General features: G+C 47.1%; 1 protein-coding gene across 2 annotated transcripts in view; it reads left to right on the top strand.

Moving 5' to 3' along the window:
• The first annotated feature begins 1,394 nt into the window (after window positions 1–1,394).
• Window positions 1,395–27,689, top strand: part of LOC121443022 (band 4.1-like protein 4A) — a 188,743-nt gene continuing 162,448 nt past the window's right edge. For both annotated transcript variants that reach the window (XM_041644706.1, XM_041644705.1), the window contains exons 1-2: window positions 1,395–1,694; window positions 2,055–2,489. In XM_041644706.1, coding sequence (XP_041500640.1) covers window positions 2,391–2,489 — 99 coding nt within the window. In that variant the 5' untranslated portion in view covers window positions 1,395–1,694; window positions 2,055–2,390. The remainder of the gene's footprint in view (window positions 1,695–2,054; window positions 2,490–27,689) is intronic.

Genomic DNA, 27,689 nt, shown 5'->3' with positions numbered 1-27,689 from the left:
TTTTCTTTTTTTTTTTTTGCCAAGGCAGTTCCTTTATTAGCCAATGACCTTCCTCCATCATTTACAGATGGGTGTGAGCCACCATGTGGTTGCTGGGAATTGAACTCAGGACCTTTGGAAGAGCAGGCAACACTCTTAACCTCTGAGCGATCTCTCCAGCCCCCGGTTTTTAATTTTCTTATCTCTAATCTGCGATGAAGAGATGGAAAAGAAAATGTCTCACTTAGTATAGGCTGTTGTATGTATGGAATGTCAAGGCTTTGCAACAGAATTACTGCTCCACCCCCAACCCAGCCTTTCCGTCAGTGGCAACAGACAAAAATCCTAAACCAAAGTCCCATGAACCGGTAGGTGGCTTCGAACTCTTTGTAGGCTTATATAGTTCTGCTGCATATTGTGGTACAGAAAGAAAACCATTAAGATATCTTCCAGCCACATTTGGCCATAAATGACAGGAAAGCTCGATTGCAGAAAAGCCTCCATCGTGAGATGCTAAAATCCACAAGTTTAAGTTGAATAAAACTTCTAAAGTAGAACCTAAAGTTGCATACAGAATTTGACAGAATCCCAAAACCTGCTTCAATTTCCAGAAACGTTGAAAGATTAACGAGGGTTTTTATCTCGTTTATCTGGAAGTTGGGCAGGGAAAAGTGAGATTTCTTATATTAGTCTTTCGTGGGAAATCACTGTGTTGACAACTGTGTCCAACTGGTGCAAAACTATTTTTACTATGTTGCTGCGGACACAAAGTTTTTTACTAAAATAGTTTTTTTAAATTTTTTTTTTTAATTTTTACTATCCAAGCTAACAAGTGGTAGAAGAGGGAATTTCTACCCCATGCCAAGTTCTTTCTCTTTCTAGTAGTCAATACAGAACAGAGTTCAGCGAGTCACCTCCCGCGGTGCGCCCCCCACCTCAGCCCCAGCCTCCACCGACTGCTTTTGCATTAATTCGCTGCAGCTTCCCAGCTAGAGAGCTCAGATTGCACCTGCTCCCAGGGCCAGCGGGGGTCCTGTGTCTTCCACACTCAGCCGGTGTTGCCTGTGCACGGACACCGGAACCCACCAGGGGTCACTGCAGCCTCAGAGCTATTGTGCCCACCAGTGCCTGGCCCCGGCCCGCCGCGCGGAGGGCGTGGGACTGGGATCGCAGCACGCAGGGGTCGGAACACAACTGCGCCCTGGCCGCCCGAAGCCACCCTCCAGGTCTCCCAGGGAAACGAACGCAGTGACCTGGAGACGGCCGCGCGGCTCTCGCGCAGTGCACGCGTTCTGGCTGGGACCTGCCGGCACCGGGCCAGACTGACCACCTCTGCCCCGCCCTCCGCCCCCAGCGGAGACCCCGCCCAGAAGGGGCGCCCGGATCGTAGTTCCGGGGATCCTGCTTCAGCTGGGCGGCTTTTTGCGGACGCCCGGGGGCTCTCTGCACCTGGGTCGCTCCTGCCCAGGGCTCCGCCCCGCGCGGCCAAGAACTTTCCCTGGAGCCTCGGCGGCCTCGGTGCCCGGGTACTGCCGCGTCCGCCCGCAGGTTCTCCGGCGTTCGTCTCTTCAAGACGTTCGGCGTTCCGTCCCCGTAGCAGGGCGTTCGGGAGAGGAGCGCTTGAACTTGGCCATCTCGGCGGGATGAGTTCGGGGACCCTCAGACGGAAGCCGCAGCCCGCAACAAGCTGATCTCCGCCCCCCCGGCTGGTTTCGGTGAGGAGCCCCCCCCCCCCCGCGCCCCCGGGCTGGCTGTGAGAGCCGCAGAGGGAGTGGCGACCTTCGCCGCTGGCCACGCGTCCCAGGCTGGGGAGGCTTGGCCACCCCCCGACACAAAAGAGAAGCTGAGTGCTCTCCTCTCTGCCTACCTTGCCACGGGGGTGTGGGGCGGGGCCCGGTGCGCTCCCGGTGGGGACTTGGGCGCTGCGGCAGGGGAATCGCTCCGGTGCTTGTACGGGGCTGGCGCTGCCGAGTACCGAAGGGCGTCCGAGCCCAGGGAGGGTCTGGAGCGCCCGGTCCTCCCTTTTCGTGTCCCTGGCTGCCCGTCCCTAACCAGGCGACTCTTGTCGTTCCCAGGTCGCCGCCCCAGTTTTTAGAAGAGGAGCCTCAGCCGCAGGATGCGCGGGGACACGCCGCTCCCGGCGCCCAGTTCGGCGGGCGCTTCTCGGGCGGCTCTGGGTCCCTGACGCTCTGGGGAGCGCTCACCCTCCCGCCTCCGCTCTCCGAGCTTCTCGGGGCGCCCTCGGCTCGACTGCAGGACCCCAGACTTCGCTCCCCAGGGCCCCACCCAGACCCGCGCCTCTCGCCCTCTCCGCGGCGCGTACAATAAATTAATGCTTCGCGCTTGAGGGGAGGAGGCGGCGGGCACCTCGGTCGCTGCTCTCGCCTGACTGGAGACGTTTTTCAGCCGACATGGGCTGTTTCTGCGCCGTTCCGGAAGAATTTTATTGCGAAGTTTTGCTCCTGGACGAGTCCAAGCTCACCCTTACCACCCAGCAGCAGGGCATCAAGGTAGGTGCAGCCGGGGCGCGGTACGAGGTCCGCGACGTGGGGGTCCGCGGCTTTGTCTCAAGACTGTCACCGGTCCAGCCCGGCCACCGTGCAACAGCAGAGCAGCAGTCCCGGCCTCAGACAGAGGAGGGGTCTGTGGGGCTGTGCTAACTTGGAGATGCTTTAGAAAAGTAACTGCTGTCTTGAAGGGTCCTCGACGCCCCAACTTCCAGCAGCAATTAGAGCCCCGGTGACTCTGCCCACTCCCGGGCTCCCCCAGCAGCTCTTAGGCCCCTCGCAGAATTGAATGGGCAGGCTGCTCCCCAACCGGGTGCTGGAGGCGTGCTTCTCGGCTTTGTGGAAGCCTTCCTCCCCCATCCACCCCCATTTTCCCTGATAGTATTCTTGGGGAAGTAAACTAACGCACTCTCTCCCTGAAACAAGAATCTGGTTGTTGTGATTGTGTTCCCCGGGTTTGTAGCTGGAGAATGCTACGTTTGCCCAATTTTCTTTCCGCTAGCGAGCTGGTTTATCTCCACATTGAAGTAAACATCTCACAAAGCAAATCTGTGATCGGTTTGCCCCTGTTTGTAGTCATCAAAAATGTATTGCTGCTTCTAAACTAGAAAACCCACAGAAAGCCTACGAGCTTGCACCCGACCCACTTCCTTAATTTTAATGAGTACATTTTTTAAAAAATACCTGACAACCTGAGGATGCGCCTGCGCGTTTGTTTCGCCTTTCCAACAGTTCTGAGCAGATAGGAATCCAGTGTGTGTGTTTTGTTTGCCTTTTTCCTTCAGTATTAAACCACCGAGGCATTTTAGTTAAGGCAGCTGTGGAGTCTGCCTATCGTGCCCCCCTCCACACCCCTGCGCGTCTGGAACCTGTGAGTCTGGGGGGTCGACTTTACCATGATGCCCCATAGCCTCTCCTAGTCTTGTCATTTCAGAAGTTGTCCGCGTGAGGTAGGTTCTGGGCATTCCCTTGGGGCAGTCTATTTTGATTACCTTTACGCCCACCAGAAAAACTTCCTGGCTAGAAGCCTGTTCGTGGATGTTGCCAGTTTGGGCATACAGAATTAGAATTTCATGGTGTAATCCTCTTTCAGAGAAAGGCCAAAGTGACCAATTAAAGCTAAAACACTTAACCCCTTCCTTTGGGAAATCGTTTTGAACAGTGTTCCCCAGCAATTATAACAAGCAAATTCAATCAAATTTCCATCTTTCAGTTTTCCCCAAGAGCAATAAAATAGTATTTGGAGGGACAATGCTTGCTTTATATTTTTAACTTTTCTTTATGTCACACATCCACACACAGTAGGAAAACAGGGGGAAATAAAACTTTACTGCACAGTACGATAGAAGATTTTGTTGTGAACAAAATAGGCCAAAATAAAAACAAAAACAGTTCTTGGCGATACAGACGGATTGCCTGGTGTAGGAGTGGGAACAGTCAGAAGGATAAGTTAGGACCTGATACCAGTCCGGCAAAGAGACCTTCTGAAGCGCAAAGAATAAGTGCATTTGGACTCTCGAGTTGTCTGCAGCAAGAGCTCCCCACTTAATCATGAAAGCCATGCCCCTGTCAGCTGTGGCTTGTGTAGATTATTCTGTCAGGAGAGCAGCCAAGACTCCAGATCAAATAGAGTAAGTTTGTTAAAGAAACGTGAGTCCCAACTCCTGATCCATACTTACTTTTAGTAAATCCATAGTATTTACCTTGTTTTACAAATGGGTTGAAGGTTGGTGAGTGATTCAAAGGCAACAACAGCTTCAAAATAGTGTTCTTTTGGCTGAGCGCCATGTAACTAAACACTATTTAAAGCAGGCTTTCGTTGGAAGTAATCACTTTTTGCCACACACCTCTTTTGGTGTCACAAAAGCATGCTGTGCTGATTTTGATGTCTGTGTGTGCAACACAGATGTCTGCTGGAGCTAACCACATTGTCTGCGGCTACTATCCCTCTTTAAAAATGAGTGTGTTAGGAACTAGCTACCTGTAGTATGTACTAAATTAAGCATTTGTATGTTTGCCAATGGTGCGAGGCTTGCAAAAGCACCCTGTGTAAGTGATCCTCAGACATTGTTTGAGTAGGTGGGCTATGCTATAGAGAACTGGCTTTTTAACCTTCCTCTTCCCCTTCCCATGTTATGGCATACAGGTGTCAGTTACTCTATATGCATATTTGAATTTTGCTTATTTTATGTGTGTTGGTATTTTGCCTGCATGCATGTGTAAGAGACTGACTGACGGATCCTCTGGAATTGATATTACAGATGTTGTAAGCCATGTGGGTGCTGGGAATCTAACCTTGGTCCTCTGGAAGGGCAGCCAGTGCTCTCAACTTCTGAGCCACCTCTCCGGTCCCAGCTACTGTATATTAATTTGATAAAATTAGCTCCTGTTTAGATCACAAGTTAACTTCACAGCCAGTAACCAACAGCCTCTGTTACAGTGTTCTCTCTGGGGTAGTTTGCTTGGTGACTTTGGCTATCACCAATTAAAACCAAAGTTTCCATAAGGTCCAAGTGTTCCTGAGGGACCGAGGCCTGTCCACCGCTCTTAGAAAGTGGAGACAAAATGCCCAATCTTCAGATCTTAGAAACACAGAGATCAGATGAAAAAGACTCAAGGGTTTTATGGTAGCCAGGAAGAGAAAAAGCTTAGCCTAGAGTTCTTCCAGCAGCGTGGCTGAGATTTAGAGCTTGGAAAATTGACAAAAGTTTAGTTGAAGCCATTATAGCAGGAAATGCTTCTCTTCTAAGTATTGGAAGGAAAATAAGAAAACGGGTGAGAAATGGGAGAGAGACCATAAATGTGGCCGCTGATGGTGCATAAAACCTGATCCCCGACTTTATTTTGTCCCTCTTCTGTCACTGAAGCATTTTTCCAAATGCTTTGAGCACATACTCAGTACTTCCAGGACTTTAGGGTCATATGTTGTTTGAAAAGTCAGAGTTTTAACTTTATGTACTTGATGTAATTATTGTTCCTTTTGTATTTTTATACTAGCAAAATTATTCTCAGAAATTAAATGAAAATAAACACAATGTTAAGCAACATAAGTTAACTTATTTTCCTCTGAAATTAAAACAAAAATTATCGATTAATTTTTAAAAGAACTTTTGTTGTTTTTTTGAGACAGGGTTTCTCTATGTGGCCCAAGCTGTCCTGGAGCTCACTCTGTAGACTGGGCTGGCCTGGAACTCATAGAGATCCACCTGCTTCTGCCTCCCAGCACTGCTGGGATTAAAGGTGTGCGCCACCACCACCTGGCTTTAAAATACATTTCAAGAGCTGATGCGTTGACTCGGTGTTAAGATGTCTGTTCGGCATCCCTGGGTATCTGAGTTTGATCCCTGGAATTCTTACAAAGTTTGAAGGAGAGAAACTCTACAGAGTTGTCCTCTGTCCTCTACTTGGGTGCTGCCACACACTCATCACCCCACAGTGCACAGATAAACACTCATACAGCAATAATAAACAAAAATCTTTCAAAAAGTGCTTTTTGAGATTTTGAGTTGCCCATTTTTTTTATTCTCAAGTGAAATGGGAACCACAATGGGATCTGATGTCTTCTTGTGACTGCTGAGAGCACCAGGCATGCACATGCTACACATGCATGCGTGCAGGCAAACACACACATAACATAGAACAGCTATTAAAAATCAAATAAGAACCACTGGCTCTGCATTAAACTTATTCACATATTTTGTGGTTTTTTGGACAGGGTCTCTCACACTATAGCCCAAACCGGCCCTGAGCTTGTGACCGTCTTCCTGTCTCAGTCTCCTAGGCAGGGAGATTCCAGAACAGGCAGAAGCCACCACTCTAGGCTCTCTTTTATTTAAATGGAAGTGATTTTACTGATCCTTATGTGGTTTACTTAAGACTTCCCTTGTAAAAATCTGAAAAGTAAGCAAGAGCTGGGACTGGAGAGATGGCTCAGTGCTCTTAACTGCCCTTGAGGAGGACCAGAGTTTGGTTCCCAGAACCCACAAGCAGCTCACAACCATCTGCAACTCCAGTTGTAGGGACGTCTTCCGACCTCCACAGGCACCCGTGTGCCTTGGTGTGCATTCATATATCCACATAAAATAAAGAGGAAAGAGGAATGCCTTTGAATTTCTGTTAAAATAGGGCATTTGGTTGGAAGACTAACTGTAGCTATCACATGTACACACGTGAGAGAAGGCTGATAAGACGTTATCGTGTGCACCAATTGGAAAGTACTCCTTCAGTTTATTTAAATAAAGTACCAGATTATGAGTTGAAAAGTTAGTTATAAAGTCATTTTTCATAATGCAGATAAAGGCTTTTCAGCGGGAAGATTGTGTTCTGGTAGAGAGCACTTCAGTGCAAGGGTGATAGCTGCATGTGTTCACAATTATCACCTGACTGGAAAATGATTTTCTGTTTAAAAAGTAATTAGAACAATAAAAGACTATTTTTCTTGTATCCATTCTAGTGTTACTTAGACATTCGCATTCTTCCTTTAGACGTAACCTCGCTTGACAGGCAGGAAGTTCTTTTCATTCAGTCTCTTGCTTGAGTCTGATCTGAGATTTATATAAGCTACGCGCTATCGATTGTGGGTCCCGCCAGAACAATAGCGTTTGCCTGTTTGCTCTCTGCTGCCGTCTCTTCAGCTTCTTCAAGGAAGACTTTCTCCTGTGGTTGACCTCAGTTTTTGTAGTGTTTGTTCTGGGAAGCTTTCCTGAGGCCCTTTGTGGCTCTCTGTGCAGGGAGAGGTGCTGTACTTTCCTTTTGTTCTTTTCCAAAGCAAAACTTGAATGGGGTTCAAACTATTTTTTCTGGATTTGAAGAGCAAAAGATTTGAAAAAAGTCATAAGGTTTGATTGTAAATTGTGCCCTTAGAATTGCTATGCAAATATGAAAAAGATTAGCATTTCATCTTGGCAGGGTTTGGTACTCTGAATAGTGAGGTACTTGATTTTCATAGAGGTGATGACTAAATTAATGAAACTGACTTGGCAGTGAGCTAGGAATTCCATTAACCTAAAACAAGATTTATTTGTTTTATATGCCTAAGTATTTTGCCTGCATATGTGTGTGTGTGTGTGTGGGTGTACCATGTGGATGCCTCCTGGTACCCACAGAGGCCAGAGAGGGTGTTGGATTCCCTGGAACTGTAGTTAGAGATGACTGTGAACTGCCTCGTGGACACTGGGAACTGAATCTGGTCCTTTAGAAGAGCGGCCAGTGCTCTTAACCCTGGGCCCTCTCTCCAGCCCCTCGTAACTTTTAAACGTGGAGCTGTGCCATACCCGCTATCCAGTTACAATGTACAGCCGATCTTTTCGCTGTTAAGTGCTGTTACGTCCTGCCCATCGTGAGATCCTTACGAGTCCCGTCATCCTCAATCAGAAACTTCCTAGGGAACCAGAAGAAAGTAGTCGTAAGTGAGGTTTAAAGTATATGCATCTCAAGAAGATGTCTAAGTTTCCTTTTACTTGGACTGGGAAGGGAAATGTCTGAGAAGGCTGGGGCAGGGGCAGGGAGTGAAAAGAAATGTTTTCATAAATTCTGCTAAGCATATATGTGAGTACTGATATATTTTGATATCTGCCGTCTAACTTACAAAACCAGGGACCTTTTAAGCAAACATAGGTTGAAGGAATGATTCTGAAGTGACGTTTGTGTTAGTGTAAGCAGACTGTGGAGCTTTAGAAAGATACTTGTCACTTCAAAGCCCCAGTTCTACCCTGTATAAAATAGCCACCTTACACATTCCTTGTGAATGTGCTGAGCAGCAGAGACTGCTGGCCTCGCTCTCGCCTCTTTTCTAGCCTCCAGCCTGACCAGTGGCTTGCTTGTGCCAGGCAGAACTGCTCTCAGCTTCCCAGACATTCCAGACCCTCCCGGGGCACTGTGCACGGGACTCCTGCTGGTTGCTATATAAGTACCCTTTTGCCTTCCCCCCTCATCTGAACCAGGCTTCAAAACTTGAATCAAGTGTCTCAGCTGAGCCTGACTAGGCAGGGTGCCCATCTGTGTCTTCACATATCTCTGTCTCGGCACCCCAGCACACTCCAAGTGTTTCTGGACTCTCTGTCTCTTCCTGTAGCTTGCGAGCCCATGCCTGTGATTCCGGGAGCTCGGGCTGTACGCTTCGTGTAATAGATGCTTATTAACTGTAATTTGAATAGGAGGGAAGAATGGAATGCTGCAGTTGGTCGGGCTATATTGAAAATCTTTACTATAGATAATGACATTCCTTTGCCATTTGATTTTTACTAGAAAAGACTGCAGAATAAAGAGTTTCACTGTGAAAAATCTGTTGCCAAGATACTCTAGTTTTCATATTGATAATGGGCAGAGAATGAGAAGGTTCAGTGCGGGTGGCACACTGAAGAGCTGATTGGCAGCTGTTGCAGAAAACATGAGTCACGCCATTTTCTCTTTTCTTGTAGAAGTGGGGGGTGGGGTGGTTAGAGACAGGGTCTCCTGTAGTCCTGGCTGGCCTCAAAGTGGCTGTACCTGAGGATTTCCTCAAATTTCTGATCCTCCTGCCTCTACTTCTCAGATCTTAGGTCTTTTATTTCTCTTTTAAATAGCGCGTTCTCCTTCCAGTTTGAGTCTTATTAGGAGAAGTGCGGATTTCAGGAATGGCTAGAGAATCTCGCTCTCCTGCGTTGTCTCAATTGAGGACGCTGTTGGTTAGTACCACGGTGTGTGTCCGCATAATTAGGGAGTTCTGTCTGCCTTGATTTTTTAAAGATTGCCCTCTGCTCATTTTACTCTTGAAGCTGTGTAAATCTGATTTGGTACTGTTCTCAGCCTTAATAAGCATTGGGGTTTTATGAAAAAAAAAATCTTTTTTTCCCTGTCTGATTGGAGGGCATTTGTCTGCAGGCCAGTATAGATGTGACAAGTCTGAGTTCTGGCTGTGTTCCTGTCTCTCTGAGGCTGCTTGGTGGAACGTTAGCTCTGACATGTCGACCCCTGTAAAGCTGGTATCTGTTGCTCCTGGTCATTCTGGGCTGGGATGAACAACTGCTCTTCTCCTCTACTCTGTGCGTTTTGTTTGTAAGTCTCACATATTAAGGCTAAAGAGACACCTGTTATCACATGTCCTAGGCAAAGACAAGGTGTGTTAAGTTCAGGAACCAGTCAGTTTACTTTGTGACTCAGGAAGCTTGTACTTACAATTTGGAGAGTCTGTACCAGTCTCTAAAGGAAAACAGAAAAGAACGATTTGCATTCCTACGTCCCCTGAGCTGTGTGTGCACTTCCTGTTTGTTTTCTTTTCTAAGTGAAACAGCCATTCTTACTTAATGCCATCCATTGTTAATACTTTTCTCCGTGACTGAACACTCCGAAGAGATCCCCCAGGGCAGAATGGCTCCTCCAGAGGCTGCAGGCTGGAAAGGGCTAGCTGCTTTTCCAAAGCGTGAGAAGTCTGTTTCCTAGCAGAGGAGACTGACATTCCTAGACGGAGTCAGAACAAGGAAGGTGGAGAAGGCAGGGTTTGAAGGAGTGCTGGGTGGTAGTGTCTTTGCTCGCCCATCCTAGCACACTGGGACAATAGAACCATAGCAGAGAGGTCAGATGGCAAGGGAGGGGTCAGCCATCCGAGACTGGAGAGGGAGTGAAACTGAATTCTGCAGCGGATTTAGAAAGGACGCATTCTGAGCCCCACATAGAGCGGTCAGCACACTGAGTTCCAAGATTCTCATGGACTGGCTTGTTTAGAGTCCTGAGCGCATGCCTGTAATCCCAGCAGCCAGGAGACAGAGGGCAGGAACATTGCTGCAGGTTAGAAGGCAGCCTAATCTGCCTAAGTGAGTTCCAGGACAGAAAGGAGCCACACAATGAGATTGTGTCACAAACCAAAAGTAGTCCACATTTCCGCACAGACTGTGACCTGCCTGAAGGCCAGGCTCTTGAGCTAACCATAGACTGTTTGTGTAGCACGATTCTCTCCCTACTTTGCCCTTCTTCAGAAGCAAGTTTGAGAAACAGTCTTGGCCTTTGGCTACATCAGATATTGCTTCTCAAACTGCCTTTTCTCCCCATCCCACTGCTTCCAGCTTAGCGTGGGCTCACACTCGGTGCCCAGGCTAGCCTCCTCTCTGGGGCTGTGTGGGTGTCTCTAGTCCTTTGTTGTGCTCCCCGTGTTCATGTCCTGTCTCTCCATGGGGACAGCTGTTCTTGCGCTCCCCGTGTTCATGTCCTGTTTTCTCCATGGGGACAGCTGTTCTTGAGGCAGCCACGGTTTCATCTGTATGTAGAGGAACGCGATAACTGCCTCATAGGATGATGGTGAAATCTGGAAAAGGATTTTAGGCATGTAAGAGCAAATATACTCAATAAGTGATATATATAATATTTTATATAATAATATATAATATATAATAATTATATAATAATAATTTAAAAATATATTTGCTTCTCATTTACAATTTGGAAATGCTAATTCTCCCCACCGTTACCCCTAGTAAGTCTTTAGGTGTCTCTCAGAGGTGTGTCTTGGAGCAGTCAAGGACTGAGAAGGGCACAACTTAAGGCAACAGTAATGGAGAAGGGGAGAGGAAATAAAATCCGAAAGACATTTAGGAGGTGGGATTCTCTAAGATCTGGGAGAATGTGGAAATGTAAGGGTCGTGGCCCAAGATGTAGAGCACTTGGTTGGTGGCCTTCAGCACGCAGGAGTCACCTCTGTCATTCCTCACCCAGCTGCTCTTTGGTGCAGCCAGCAGCCCAGGAGGAAGTTGGTCCCAGCCCTACCCCAGTCCAGGGAGGATAATTGCTCTGAAGGTGTGCCTGTTGCCGTTGGAGATGAAGGACTCCTGCTGGATAACAGGCACAGGCAAGCTTGCTGGTGAAAGTGCTTCTGGGAAAGTTCCTGTCTAGCACATTATCATATACACACTTCCCCTCCTTATCACCAGAGCCATTGGCTACTGATTACAGCGTGTAGACCACTACAGCGACTCCTAAGACGGAAGAGATAGAAGAAGTTACAGCGGTGTCTCTGAACTGCCCTGAGTCTTCTCTCCCTACCCCTGGATTCCCTCATGGCTGAGCTAATACACTTCTTCACTGAAACAGCTTGTAGCAGGAGTCTGTTACCGGGGACCAGTATATCTTGGGAGAGTGGAGCATGGATTTGTTCACCAGTCTGGGGCACAGGAGGAGAGGCATAAACATGCACTCACTGTTTAGTGCAGTAGGGAGTGGGAAATGCAGTTAGGGCAGGTGATAAGGAAGTTGGGGTGAGGTGTGGTGGTACGCGGTGCACATCGGAAGGTAAAGACGTGCTATTTGAGCATCCCAGGGAATGCTCTACAAGAAACTCTTTCTTCTCAGGTACATGGGTCTGACAAACCGTCAATGTCTGTGACTGTCCGGTCTCCACGGCTCTCCTCATTACCCCTCCCCTCCTCTCCCATTCTTTCTGTTCTTTACGCTGCTACTTCCTCATCCTGATCTTACTGTCCAGTTAAGCCAGACTGCGTCCAAGTTTTTGAATACCCCACATGCCTGCTATTCATGTCTCTGTCTGGAAAGCTCCAGCCCATCTAGCCTGCTAGAGGAGCTCCAGAGTTCTGCTCAGGGGTAACCCTGCTGACGGACTCCTCAGTGGAGAGCCCTTCCTTCCCATCTGCCATCACTGTCAGTGCAGACGAGCCACCCTCTGAGTGTGCATCCTGAAATTACCTGGTGCGAGCAAGAAGGAAACACAGAACATACAACAAACCCGCTTAGGAGTTTATTAGAGGGGCTGTGTACAGGCCTGGGGAATGGTGTACAGAGAAAGATGGTGCGGCCAGCTTTTTAAAAGCTGCCTAGTGCATGTGCACAGGGGGTTGGCGTGACTACGTCATACGCAGATGATGGGCTCACACATGCTCACAAGGGTTTAGCTATGTCATATGTGAATGGAACCACGCATGCGCACACGTGGGTCATGTGGGGGCCCTTTAACATTCAGGCAATTGCCTGAGGGCTTGTATGTACGTGCATGGCTTTAGAACTCCGAAGTGCAGCCTTATTTGTGGCTGAATAATTACACATCCTTGTTTGTAAATTAGGGCCAAACTCTCCTCCTTGTCTTGAGATGTTGCAGATGAAACTGTTTACAACATACCTCATGGGCAGTAACTACTGTTCACACCAGGCCTCATGGGTGGTAACTACTGTTCACACTAGTCCTCATGCATGGCTGTAACTACTGTTCACAGCAGGCCTCATGGGCTTTAACTACTGTTCACACCAGATCTCATAGGTCCAAACTACTGTTCACACCAGACCTCGTGGGTGGTAGCTACTGGCTGGGAAACCCTGAGGGAGGACACTAGGCCTTTTTAATGGGATTCCCAGTCAAGCCATTGTGGAATGATAGGCATTGGTGGGTTAGTGTTGATTGTGTGAATTAACCTCAGCAGGAAAATGTTTCTCTTTTTGGACATATGCTGATTTGCTCTTTTAGGTTTTTCTGGGCTTAGGTAATATGCCTGGTTTTCAGGTATGTTAGAAAAATTATCATATATATATATGTCCATCTGTTGAAACATTGAGAACTTGGTAGTGATCTGTTCTGAGCAAGGTAAGGTGTGCTCTTCCCCCTGACATACACAAGTGATAGGTCGCTAGAAGACTTTCTGTGAACACATACTTTCCAGCATCACTTTCAACCCCGAACTTTAGAGATTTCCCCAGGGCTGCAGGTTAAAAGCCAGGGAGCCGTCCTGGCTTTGTTGCATTGGACTAAGATTCCCATGACTGAGGGAGTCAGAGCAAATCCTCATGGTTCTGAAACTGGCATGGTTTGAGCTCTGTGGACTTGTCCACAGTTATTCAGACATTTGGAAACTCCCAGTGTAGACTACAGCGCCTTCCCGTGTACAGTGTCGAGAGTCCAGGATCAGGTTAGTGCCTCGACGCTACAGCATCCTTCACGCGAGCTCACTCTGCGTGTCATTTGCTCTTTCCCGCCAGGCGTTCGGTCTGTTGAGCAGCGCTTCAGCTAGTTGACCCTCTGCACACACTCATTTACCCCCCGCTCAGTTTGCCCCTGGAAAGCCTTCTTGAAAGGGCAGCAGAGAGCGGTGAAGGTGGCATAAGCTCTCACGGACTGGCTTTCCCTTAGAGCGTGAGGCCGTGGTCCGCAGTGAGGACGCAGGACTCAGAACTGGACTGGTCTCCCAGGTCCCAGATGGTGGACCTTTGTGTCTGCTCTTCCCTCCTCATTCCTGCCTTGCTGCTCTCCCACCCTTCTGGCTTTCACCCTGGGAGGAAGGAAAGAATGAGAGCTGATCATGGAAGGAGAGGCCAGGGTTTGTTGAAGCCACTTAGGTTGGCTGCCCTGCCTATCTCGTATACTCCTAGCCCCTTCCCTCAAGTTAGGTCTTCTCAGCTCTGTGGCTGTCCTGAGCACCTGTGTATGGCTCCTGCTTGGACTTGGCAGCCTCTCCAGGCCGGGTCTATTTTTTAAAATTTGTATGAGAAATGACTGTGTGGGACGTCTTTTCAGAGTGATAGTCACTGCCATGCATTTCCTTTTTTGCGGGGGGGGGGCGCGGAGGTGTATTTTGAAAGTGCTTATTTGAGAAGTCAGGAATAATTTTTAATGGCATAGTTTTAGAGTGCGTGTTACATGGACTTTTTCATTTTAATAAAATCTTTGTGCTTTGCCCTGAATCCCTATAGTTACATGCTGACTCTTTTTAGGAGGGAAAAGTAAAAACTGGTTAGTGATCCTTCTTACTGCTTGGGGTGAGGTGCAGAGGAGAGAGAGAGAGCGCGCAAGCGCAAGGTGAGATTGTCCTGTCAGAACAGCCGATGGGTGTTTCCAGTAATTGAGTAACCGGTACTTCACCGTCACTATCACGACTCTACATTATTTCCTACTTAGCTGCTGTTTATCAGGAAGATAAGAATATTTTCCTGAATTTCCCAGAAAGTCATCCCTTTTTTTAAAGATACTTTAAAACTATGCCCTGGAACAGTTATTTGCAAACAAATAGGTTCTGAGTGTGTGGTAGTTTGAATAAGTGTGGCCTCCAAAGCCTCGTGTGTTTGACTGCTTGGCCTGTAGGGAGTTGCACCACGAGAAGGTATGGCCTTGTTGGAGCAGGTGTGACCCTGTTGGAGGATATGTGCTACTGTGGAGGTGGGCTTTGAGGTCTCATATATGCTCAAGCCATGCCCAGTGTGACAGTTCACTTCCTGTTGCTAGATCAAGATGAACTCTCAGCCCCTTCTCCAGCACCATGTCTGCCTGCACCCTTTCATGTCCCACCATGATGATAATGGCCTAAACCTCTGAACTGTAAGCCAGCCCCAATTAAATGTTTTCCTTTGTAAGACTTGCCATGGCCATGGTGTCTCTTCACAGCAATAGAAACCCTAACTAAGATAGAATGTAAGGGTATTTTGGGGTCTGGAACAATGCCGTATGTCTGTAATTGTATGCACAACTTTGTGTGCACAACCATGTAAGAATTTATTCAGAGCTTACTGTTTGTTCAGTAGCATCAGCATTCCTGTTGGTGATAATGAAGTAAAGGGTACACTTCTGTGCAGATGTGGAAGCACCAGGTGAAACAGCAGTGGACACACCACAGGACAGCTTACGTGGGAGATTCCAGTGTGCACAGACGTTATTACAGGAAATTGCTTCTTGCATGTCAGAGTGAGGTTAATCGAGAATGGAGCTTTAGAAGGAAGTGTTTATTGGCCCGAGAGTTTTATAATAAGGTGTTTTAATTATCATATCATCTGCAAATAGGGATAGTCTGATTTTTTTCTTTCCTGTCACTTCTATGTCTTTCTCTTATCTAATTGTTAAAGCTAAGACTTCTAGCTCTACACTGAATGAGAGAGTGAACAGTCTTGTGTTGCTCCTTATTTTAGAGGAAATGCTCTCAGGTTGTCTCCATTTAATATAATGTTGGCTGTGGTTTGTTAGATATAGCCTTTATTCTTTTGATATATGTTCCGTCTATTCATAAACTACCCAGAACTTCTATCATGAAGGTGTGTTGAACTTTGTCAAATGCCTTTTCAGCATTCTATTGAACAATTAAGTGTGGTTTCAGTCCTTGAATTTGTCTATATGGTGTTATTGATGTATTATATATATTGATTTGGGATGAAGCTTACTTGGTCATAATGTATATGATCTTCCTAATGTGTTACTGAGTTTGGTTTGCAAGTATTATTGTTAAGAAGTTTTGCATCTGTGGTCATGAAAGTGTTTAATTGTGATTACAGTTTCAGAGAGATAGGAGTCTGTTATTGTCATGGTGGGACATGGCGTTGAAGCAAACAGATAAGACACAAACAGGAAGCAACATTGAAAATGACACGAGTCGTTTGAAACCTGAAAACCCTCCCCCAGTGATATATCTTCCCAACAAGGTCACACTTCCTAATCCTTCCCAGTTATACCAGCTAAGGCCAAGGTATTCAAACATACGAGCCTATGGGAGCCATTTTCCTTCAGACCACCACAGAGACACTAGCCCCCCTTGATGTGAAAGGATTTAGAAGAGCAGAAGGCAGGACTCAGTGGGTCCCGTCTTATAGATGGGCTTCTAGGTGGCCAGTCTTGAAGTGTGTCTCGGTGTTAAAGGAAAACCTTCAGCTTTCATACAGTTTTGGACTACATATTAGGGAGGAGCTGTTGATTTTGACTGCCTGAGGACGGTCTGTCCCTGAAGAATGCCTGGGTTGGAGCAGCATGGACATAAACAGAGAAATGAATTGGTTGAGGAAGACAGGAAGTCTGGGGTTTATCAGACTAGCTGCCTGGGCTGGGTAACTTTTTAGCAACCTGGATCTTAAACCTAGAATTATTTATTAAACAACGAAAATTTCAGCAATGCATGATGCTACTTTTATTGACTGGGAGGGGCAGCTTCCTTGGGAGATGGAGAGGGAAAATCTGGGTTTCTCTTTCTCTACCTTCCATTTGCATTTTGGGAAGGTCATTCACAGTGATGGAGTCACACTTTCTCCATTTACAAAACAAAGTGGCTGCTGAGGTCATCCCACTAGTGTCACGTGGATCCAGGGGCTCAAAGACAGAAACGCCTGGCAAACGTGGACAGTTCTCAAGTGCTGGAGAGTGTTAATGGCTCGTTTGCAGCCCATCGTTTCTTCCCTGGTGACCCCTGGCAAGCCGTTTAACTCTGTGCCTGAGATTTATTGTCAATGGGGTGAAATTGGTAACATACCTGCTTCTTATTCCCGTGCAGGCTGAATGCAGTAACACACTGTGAGAGTTTAGTTACCAGCACGTGCACACAACACATACCAGATGAAAGTTAGGGGCCATTGTTATGGAGCCACGTAGTGCTGTCTTAAAAGTAAGAAATCGCGATTTGTGATACCTTAAACTAAAAGCTTTGCAAAAGACTTTTGTGTTCTTTGCATTTGCTGGTTAGTAAGCTATTTGCTGAGTTGGAGACCGCTTACTTTGAAAGTAACAAGTCCCTCCTTTTCTGTTGTATGTGTGGGTAGGTGGGTGTGTATGTGCATGTGTTATGTGTCTGTGCTGTGAACATGTATGCGCCAGTGTGCATGTACGTGAACAAAATGCACTATTTTAACAGAAACTCAGAGACATTTCTCTTTTCATTTTATGTGGATGTGTATGGATACACACCAAGGCACACAGGAACCTGTGGTGGTCAGAAGGCATCCCCTAGAACTGGAGTTGCAGATGGTTGTGAGCTGCCATGTGGGTGATTTTGTGTGGTAAAGGACTCACAGTTTGCCAGTCTCTGTGTGGGGCTTTCCACGGGTGACTGCTGAATGAGTCAAAGCTGTGATCCTGACAAAGGTTCTGGGTGTCTTGCCACACAGCAGAGGTAGGCATGCCTCTCTTTGACACACAGTAGACTTTCTACCTTCAAGTAGTTAGGTAACTTTGGCCTTGTGCCAGAGATTGGATAGCAAAGTAATGAACAGAATGTATCTAGCCATCTGAATTTATTAAATTCTCCTGCCCTGGATAGAATTCATAGCCTATTAGACACTCTCAGTTGCCAAGTTTTCTAAATGTGCACAACTAAAAATGTTCAAAATTAGGGGGCTTAGTCCTGTCCCAATCACAGAAGAAGGAAGATGTGTTTGCGTTGCTGAAAAAGGTACCGAGCCATGTGGCTAACATAGATAAGAATAATGAGTTAATATAAGTTATAATTGTTAATAAGAAGCCTGAGCTAATGGGTCAATCAGTTTATCATTAATATAGACCTCTGTGTGATTTCTTTGGGGCTAAATGGCTGTGGGACCTGGTGGGAGGACAGAAATCAGGCAGGACAGAATCCCAGACAACACATTTTCTCTAAGAAAATTTAAATTATTTAAAATAGTGTACTCATTTGAGAATTTAATATAATTTATTTTGATCATATTTGTCCCTCTCCCTCAACCCTAGCTCAGATCCTCCCTCCCTGCCCTCTCCTCCTGTCTAGTTTCATATTGGTCAACTACTCCTAGGCATGGGGATTGCTCTGGGAGTGTGGTTGATATATCAGGTATCACACCTAAAGAAGACTGACTTTACTTCTCCTGGCAGCAATCCATGCCAATAGGGCCTCAGCTAGAGGCGGGACTTCCTGTTTACTTCCTCTCCTCTGACCTTGGACTTATGACAGGTCTGTGCATGCTGTCCCTATCACTGCGAGTCCATAGTGCCTCTGCCTTGTGTCCAGAAAACACTGTTTCCTTGGAGTCATCTTCCACCCCTGACTCTTGCCTCCTCTCCTGAGGCGGTGCCTTGTGAAATAGACATACTGTTCAGGGCCAAGCATGCTGAAGTCGCTTATCCTCTGCACGTTGCACAGTTGTGGGTCTCTGTGTTGTCAGCTATTGTGTGTAAGAAGGAGCTTCAGGGATGAGGGTTGAGCGATGCTCTGTAGCGCTGAGTCATTAGGATTCATTTTCTGCCTGTTCAGCAGAGTATTAGTAGTGGGTAGCAGGCTAGTAAACCTCATGACCTAACTAGCCACAAGTTCCTGGCCTTGGTGACTGTTACAAGGAGGCTGCTTGTTCGTTCCCAGCTGCTCAGCCCCCCGGAATAATCACACAGAAACTGTATTATTTAAAATACTGCTTGGCCTATTAACTCTAGCTTCTTATTGGCTAGCTTTTACATATTAATTTAACCCATCTCCATTAATCTGTGCATCACCATGACATCGTGGCCTACCAGCAAAGTTTCAGCACGTCTGTCTCTGGCACAGCTCCATGGCTTCTCCCTGACTCCGCCCTTCTTTCTCCCAGCATTCAGTTTAGTTTCCCCCACCTAACTAAGTTTTGCCCTGCTATAGCTCCAAAGTCGTTTTTTTTATTCATTAGTAGTAATCACAGCATACAGAGGGGAATCCCACATCAGGTGACAGTGTCAGGTATGACCTACACCAAGTGGATCAGGCCTGAAATTTAAAAAAATGGTGACCTTGAACTCCCTGTATAGCTGAGGATTGCTGTGAGCTCCCAATCCTCCTGCCTCCCTCTCCAGATGCTGGGATTACAGGCTTGCATCCCCATGCCTGGCTTTAGATTACTTTTGTAGGCAGAAAAAGGAATAAGTGCACAATTGTTTATGTGGTTGTTTTTATAATGTTAGATGTTACACTTCTCTCCCAGTTAAAGCCTTTGGGCAAGAGTAGGGCCCACACGATTGGCACACATGTGTAGTTGCTACCACATGGTTCTGGTTTTTATGGTCGTGTCAGTACATGCAGGGATGATGTTTAAAAATTCTTACTCATCCTGGGGCTGGAACGATGGCTCAGGGGGTAAAAGGATGCTGTTTCTGCAGAAGACCTAGGTTGGGTTTTCAGAACTCATGTGACCCAAATGTAACTCCTGTTCCAGAAGATCCAGTGCCTGCTCCTGGCACTGCACACCATGGTGCACATACATACATGTAGGCAAAACACTCATATACATAAAATAAAAAATGATAAATCTTTAAAATTTTCCTAAAAATCCAAAAGTAGCTTAGTTAGGAAGTTTCATTTATGGAATGAAGAGTTTCTAAAGTCTGGGTAGTGATGTTGCTACATGCATGTTCTGTTCAAGTCTTAAACACTGGGAGCAGTAGTCAGCTTTCTTCTAGCTGCCAAGGTGTGGAGGCCGGAGAATGGCAGACACAGAGCCTACTTCTGAGCTGAGAGATCTGCAGTGTTTGGAGCCACAATATTGCTTCACGACTCAGGTTCCACAGACAACTATAGCTCCAATTCCCTCTGTAGCCCAGACAGAGGATCCGGGAAAAAACCAACCAGGCTTCCCGTTTCCAACAACTGGGCTGAGCGATTGGCAAAGGGAAGGAGCGTGGAGCTGAGATTTGATTTTAAAGGACTCTTTTCAGAAATTATTTTCCTCGTCAGGACCACTTTATAGAACAAGATCATATGCAGTCGGAAGTTGCCGTCAAGGAAGAGTGAGGCTGTTAGTTCAGTGGAAGTTTTAACAGCACTTACTAGACACTTAGCCATTTGGGCCTCCTTCAGTGCCTGGCACCCAGCGGTGCCCTGTAAGTGCTGGCACTTTTCTCTTCTTGACACTCGGCAGGCTCTTGTGGCGTGCAAGATGAGCATGCATGGAATCATAGGCAAGCAGCTAAGCATAGAACTGAGCAGTACACTCCTAAAAGGGGAAGAGACCCAAGAGACTTGACTGCTAAGGATCTGGGGCCTGAGGTATCTAAAAGGTGAGAGGTCACCCCAGAGGACTCCTGGGAAGGGATGGGTGGGAGAGGAGTGCCTACTCAATCTACAGGTATCCGCAGATAAAGGAGAAAATTAGCTTCCTTCCTTTTAGGTAGGGCTAGGGGAGGGAAGGTTTTACAATCCAGAAGTGGGGTGTAATATCTTGGGTGCAGAGGAAATCCTTGGTGGTATTTTAGGAGTTAATTGGGCAGCTGATGTGCGGACAGGCCTGAAGGTGGGGCAAGCGTTAGTGTGAGATGTATGGTGGCCTAACAGGGTGTAGGGTCACAGTGTGTGCAGGAGCACGGTGACATGTCAGGTGTAGGGTCACGGTGTATGCAGGAGCACAGTGACATGTCAGGTGTAGGGTCACGGTGTGTGCATGAGCACGGTGACATGTCAGGGTGTAGGGTCACGGTGTGTGCAGGAGCACAGTGACATGTCAGGTGTAGGGTCACGGTGTGTGCATGGGCACGGTGACATGTCAGGGTGTAGGGTCACAGTGTGTGCAGGAGCACGGTGACATGTCAGGTGTAGGGTCACGGTGTATGCAGGAGCACAGTGACATGTCAGGTGTAGGGTCACAGTGTGTGCATGAGCACGGTGACATGTCAGGGTGTAGGGTCACGGTGTGTGCAGGAGCACAGTGACATGTCAGGTGTAGGGTCACGGTGTGTGCAGGAGCACGGTGACATGTCAGGTGTAGGGTCACGGTGTGTGCAGGAGCACGGTGACATGTCAGGGTGTGGGGTCACGGTGTGTGCATGAGCATGGTGACATGTCAGGGTGTAGGGTCACGGTGTGTGCAGGAGCATGGTGACATGTTGGTGTAGGGTCACAGTGTGTGCATGAGCACGGTGACATGTCAGGGTGTAGGGTCACAGTGTGTGCAGGAGCATGGTGACATGTTGGTGTAGGGTCACAGTGTGTGCATGAGCACGGTGACATGTCAGGGTGTAGGGTCACAGTGTGTGCAGGAGCACGGTGACATGTCAGGTGTAGGGTCACGGTGTATGCAGGAGCACAGTGACATGTCAGGTGTAGGGTCACAGTGTGTGCATGAGCACGGTGACATGTCAGGGTGTAGGGTCACGGTGTGTGCAGGAGCACAGTGACATGTCAGGTGTAGGGTCACGGTGTGTGCAGGAGCACGGTGACATGTCAGGTGTAGGGTCACGGTGTATGCAGGAGCACAGTGACATGTCAGGTGTAGGGTCACGGTGTGTGCAGGAGCACGGTGACATGTCAGGTGTAGGGTCACGGTGTGTGCAGGAGCACGGTGACATGTCAGGGTGTGGGGTCACGGTGTGTGCATGAGCATGGTGACATGTCAGGATGTAGGGTCACGGTGTGTGCAGGAGCACGGTGACATGTCAGGGTGTGGGGTCACGGTGTGTGCATGAGCATGGTGACATGTCAGGGTGTAGGGTCACAGTGTGTGCAGGAGCATGGTGACATGTTGGTGTAGGGTCACAGTGTGTGCATGAGCATGGTGACATGTCAGAGTGTAGGGTCACAGTGTGTGCAGGAGCATGGTGACATGTTGGTGTAGGGTCACAGTGTGTGCATGAGCATGGTGACATGTCAGGGTGATAGCAGGAGATTGAAGGAAACTTGGCATATGGCGTAGATGAGGGCAATAGATCAGGCTTCAGTTATTTCTCTCCCCACACCGCTGTACCTGTTTGCCGCTAGAGTCCACCTGCACACTCAGGCTTGTTCCTAAGGATAGCTAATTTGTCCAATTATAACTACCTGCAGCTGGCAACTGTTTGGTACAAGCCACCCAAGACAAGGTCACAGCAGTTGGATTTAGGAGTGCACATTTTCAGAGGAATAGACCTTTAAAACAGAATTTTATTCATTCAAAGCTTTGGGGTTATGGGCTTTATTTTGTTTAAAACCATCACATTTATTTATATATGTGTATGTGTGTGCGCACTCGCACGTCCACTCACAAGTGTAAGTGTGTCACAGCGCATGTGTGGAGGTCAGCGTTTTATGGGAGTTGGTTCTTTCCTGCCCTTCCACCGTGTAAGCCCCAGGACTGGATCTCAGTTCATCAGGCTTGATGCCTTTGTTTGCTGAGCCATCACTTGCCAGCCCTGTGCTGTTCCTTTGTTGAGACAGTGTCCTGCAGTGTAGCTCAGGCTGGCCTGGAACTGGTGTGTGCTAGGCTGGCTCTGGGCTTCTTCCTGCCTGCCTCTGGATTGCTACAAGTGTAGAGTGTGCCACAGTGCCCAGCCGCTTCTGCTGTTTGTAATGACTGTTTGTTAGAGACAGTAACATTTTTCTTGTAGGTACCCTGGTTTTCCAAAAGCTCCAGTCACAGAGCTGCCAGGAATGAAGTTTGTATCTCAAACGTCCAGCCTGTAAGCCTATACGCAGTGTTCCTCTGTGGCCTCTGCTTCCGTTCCCGCTTCCAGGTTCCTACCTTGAGTTCTTGCCCTGACTTTCCTCAGTGATGCAGTGTGACCTGAGAGCTGTAAACTGAAACACACCCTCTCTGCCTCCGTGTCACTTTTGGCTATGGTGTCCTGACCTCATCCTTCCTTTCTGTGTGATGACAGACTGGTTGCTCAGCTGTGATCTGCTTGCAGGCTCTGCCTTTATAACGAGATCTGTTTATTCCAGCGTAGCTGTGGGACTCAGTGCTACAATAAATGCTTGTTAGTACAAAGAAAGCGATACAAACCGTCATACTGGAATACTTTAATGTATTAAAATGTCTTTACAAAACTTTCCTAACATAGGGAAATAACGCATTTTAAACTACACAATTCTCTCATATTTGAAAATGTCAGAAATTTGCTTTTGAATTATTATTATTATTATTTTTGATATAGGGTCTTATGTTTGTATTTTAGCCCAAAAACTCACTATATAGCTCAGGCTAATCCAAAATGTTGAAAAATCATTTTGCCTCAGCCTCTTCATTGTTGGCTGAAAACTGTCATGCCTACTGAGATTGTGTGTGTGTGTGTGTGTGTGTGTGTGCATGCGCATCCGTGGGGGTGTACATCAGTCCGTCTCCTGGGATAAGAAATTACTTTAGCAGGAGTTTACAGCTCATTAAATTAAGACCCAACTGGTTCAGAAGCCCACAGACTAATAATTTACTCTTAAATGTGTATTTACATCTGGGAACTCGTAACAGGAGGCCATGGGGGAAGCAATGGGCCTGCAAACTTCCGAGTCAGTGCTGAGCCTGTCCCCTGCTCGGCTGCCTCACAAGACCAGTTGCCTAACCAAGCTGCCATTTTAAAATTAAAGATGGCTGTTGTTCATCCTGTACTGACACTGAGGGGAGAGCAAAGGTCTCCAGCGCCCTGCACTCAGTATTGCGAGGATGGGGCACTGGGAGCAGGGTCAGGCTTGGTTGGATCTTTGGGGCAGCTGGGAGCTGGTCAGGTGATACGCACTACTCTGTTTGTGTCAGGGCAGTCTGCCTGTCCCGAACCCCAACTTCTCCATTCTTCTCCCTTCCCCTTCTCAGCCCCACTGTGCGAGCTGCTGATCCTCGACTGCACACTGTGGTCTCCCAAGGAGCTTCCAGGGTAGCCTAGCAACTGTGTAGCGATTCCAAATCAACTTGTCTGGGTGGTGTTTGTGTTTGGTTAAAATGAAACTCTCCCCCAGGTGACACAGAAGCCCAGAGAGGCGTGAGAGCCAAGGAACTGGGTGAAGCAGCCGGGTCTGCTGACGGATGTTTCTAGACATCCCCTCTGCCCGCCTCTTTCCTTGAGTCTGTTACTTAAGGCTGAGTGGTTGGCATTGGTCATGAATTGTTCATTTAAACTGTGACCTTAAACTGCTTGCCTTTTTAAACGGTGGGAAGGAACCTTTATCTTTGTTAGAAATCACAGGCTGGGGCCAGCTTTTGTGAGGGTGAATTGTTAGCTGCCTTTCGAGTTTGGGATTAATTTAGTAACCTCTGGATTTCTGAGGCATGCCAATTTTCAGGTCTTCCCTGGATGGTTCGTGTGTTGGTGTCCAGTTATTTCTTCGCCCAGCCCCCACACTGTGTAGGCCTGCTGTGCTTCTCTCTCTTGCTGTTAAGATCCAAGTGAGAACTGTTCCACTCTTTAGAAGCACAGGAAGGTGGAGACCAAGAATGGATGCTGTCATCATCGGGCCAAAGTCTCTCTTTGCCTGCCCGTCAGCTGATTGGAAGATGGCCCAGCCTGCTGAAAATTGATTTTAAGTGATTTGTGTAGGAGATGACTGGCCTGGACTGTGGCCACCTTCTCACAGGCAGAACTTTGTGACCAGGTGACGTATATCTCATCTTGATTATGTCGTCTCTAAATGCTTTCCAGTTTGACAAATCTCAAGCGCAGAGGCCCTTATTTCTCTGAGCTGCTCTTGTCATTCAGCCCATGAGCACAGTGGCCGAGCTGGAGAGGCAGGTTCTCAAGGCTTTCCCTCTTAACCCTCCCCAGAGAAACACAGGGCAAGGTCACTCAAGGTTAAAGGAGGGAGCTGGGCACAAACTCTGGTCTCAGTACGTGGCTTCACCATGTTCGGATTAAATCTTCTAGGACAGATCTCTTTTATTCTCTTTAATTGTGTAGTGCCTCAGCATATTAATAAAATGTACAATCTACTAAGCTGTTTTATATAGAGCCACATTTATAGATGATGTCTATTTGAAAACCTGGAAATTCAGTCTTTTCTTTGGAGAGCGCATGATATAGAATAAATATTATTTTGGAACTAAAAGAAAAATTTGTAGGTTACCTCACCCAGTTATTTTGCAATACCATTCCCACTGCAGAGGGCTTTCCTCTGGGCATGCCGTGGCTACTGCCATCTGCAGCTGTCAGCATCTGTGATTGCCCTCAGGAGTCCTTACACAAGAACGAGGCCATTAACTTTCCATCATGGAGAGGGAAAGGGACCAGGAGGTTTCACCCTTCCCCAAGGATTCATGGGCAGTTAATGATAGATGCTGATGGTGGTAGTTTATGTTTAAAGTACAGGAGTTTCTCCATTTTGGTTTTACATTCTCAGAAATTCTCTTAAGATGATCTTGTTTCTTGTAAATGTCCCAGGTTGGCTTGGATCTAAACATTTAACCCAGGCTAGACTCAAACTCAGGGTCATCATCATTAGCCCTCTTGAGTATTGGGGTTACTGATGTGCCCCATCATGCCCAGCTCAGATAATCTTTAATAAGGTGTAATTAAGATTTTACACTTGAGATGTATATGAAGTGGAAGACCCTAGGGCCCAGAAGGAAGTAGGCTGTTGTTATGGGCGGCTTGACCGTGCTCAGGAAGAATGCGTGGTCTGATGTGAGTTCAACACTTGCTTTGCTTTTCGCATGAAGTCAGATCTGACCAAGTTGAGGCTGATCTTGGCACCAGCATCTATCAGTTAAGGACATTTTTTTTTGGCACAGTTGCTGGGCACGATGCCCATGGGTGAGCCAGGGAAGGGTGTAGGCTCCCTTACTCCTCTAGGAGTTTTGTCTCGAGTGGTGGACCTGCTTCCTAACAAAGCCCAGTCTCCTGGTGCTGGCACGGCTTGCTCAGATCAATCAGTCCCCAGTGAGAAGGCTCACCCTCTGCTTTGGGCTTGCTCTTCTGATTGGTTGTGAGTCTATTTCTTTCCCTTGGGCAGAGTGGGGCTCTCCCCATGCCTCTACACACTCAAGGCATGGGGTGACTTTGTTGTCTTTTTAGCTAACGCTAGGGACACATCTAGGAGCCACGCTATGGTGGGTTAATGTGAAGTAAGAGAAGAAAGGTGAATGAATGCATCCTCTGGCCTCTTTCTCTCCTCTGGTTGCCTTTCCTTCTTTGTGGGCGAATCAAGGCTGTTTGCAGTGTCTCCCTAGACTCCACCGTCCAGTCAGAGTGGCTTAGCCAGTAGCCTGAGTTTTGAGATGTGCCCCTTGTTTGTCATCTGAAATGTGGACATGGAAGGAAAGGTGGTATTCTCGTAGGTTCTGTGTCAGCTCAACACAAGCTAGAGTCATCTGATAGGAGGGAACGCCAGCTGAGGAAATGCCTCCATCAGACTGGCCTGTGGACAAGCCCGTGGTGCCTCTTCTTTGTTGGTGGCTGACGTGGGAGAGCTCCGCACATTGTGGATAGTGTCGCCCTGTGTCCGTGGCTCTGGGGTGTGTAGGAAGAACCGAGCCAGCCCGTCAGCAGTGATCCTCCATGCAATGCTATGCTTCCGTTCCTCCTTCCAGGTTCCTACCTTGAGTTCTTGCCCTGCGTTCCCTCAGTGATGGAGTGTGACTGAAGAATTTTAAGCTGAAATAACCCCTTTTTTTCTTCAAGTCGCTTTTGGTCATGGTGTTTTTTTATTTCCTGCAGCAATGGAGCCCTAACGAAGACTGGCGGAATCAAGGCTTCATTTGCAAACTTCCTACAGTCTGTTCTGCAGCTAATGCTCAGCCCAGTCTAACATCTCTGAAAGACCAGCGTCTGCCAGTTGAAGCCCATCATTCCTCATATTAGATTAAAATAAGCACAGCATCCCTTTAAATCAGTACTGGGCCATACAGATGAAATTAGAAATTCCTGTCTGCCCTAAATGACTGTAATGCGCAAGCTTTTTCAAATCTATCAGTACTTAACATTGTTAATTTTATGCTAATAAAATTTATTGCTGAAGGTTTGATGTCCCTCTGGAAATAATTTAGGACCAGACAGAAGTAATTTGCTGTAAGGATATTTTATGTCAGGTTTGAGTAATTTTATGGGCCTGGTTTATGAGACAAATGTGTTGGTGGCTGATCCTTTACTACATTTCCAGGGCTTACCGTGAGATGGCCCTCCATGGTGATGGGGCCTTCTCAGGGCCCTAGTGTAGCAGCTGTGATTATTAATGCAGTGACTAACAGACTGAAGGAGGCCTTGCATCGTTTCCTCATGCCTCTTAAAAATATAAAACACCGGGCTTGAGTCCTTTATTAAAGAAGCTAGAAACGAGAGTGATTGGAAGCACTAATTAAGCCGTATAAAAAGCTAATTATTTGGCTAGAAGTGAGTGCACAGCTTTGCTTCTGAAACTGGGAAGCTGGAGGAGGAAAGATCGATGCTGTGGCTTGAAAGATCTAAGTACATATCGATGTCATTATTTCCAGAAACTTCTCCCACTTTGAACATTAGGAGTTGAGACCGAAACTCAGTCTCTGTACGATCTCTAGTTGAAGATTCGAGAAAAGCAAAATGTGTGCTGGAAAAATACATGCTTGATGTTGGATGTGGTTGATCTCTGTCTCCTCCTCTTGAGTTTTATGTCTTACCGTGGTCACTGGTGTAGTCAAGTGTTTTTATAGAAATCTGACAGTTGTCCAAGGATTTTCAAGTGGTGTCATTATGAACTAGACCAAGTGTCTGGAGCCAGTTCTTGTCTGTCTTGGTAGTTAAGTACATGATTTTACAGAAAATCAAAACAAGGAAGCTATATTATGTTTTGATGAAGGCAGTGTGGTAAAATTAATAGTTTTTTTTTTCTGGACAAGAAGGGAGGGAGGAAGCTCAGCATTTAGCGTAGAAAT

The sequence above is a fragment of the Microtus oregoni genome, unplaced genomic scaffold (genome assembly GCF_018167655.1).
Source record: "Microtus oregoni isolate MIOR12 unplaced genomic scaffold, Mior012 000098F_ref0000018, whole genome shotgun sequence".
NCBI lineage: Eukaryota > Metazoa > Chordata > Mammalia > Rodentia > Cricetidae > Microtus > Microtus oregoni.
This window is presented reverse-complemented; position numbering and strand designations above follow the sequence as displayed.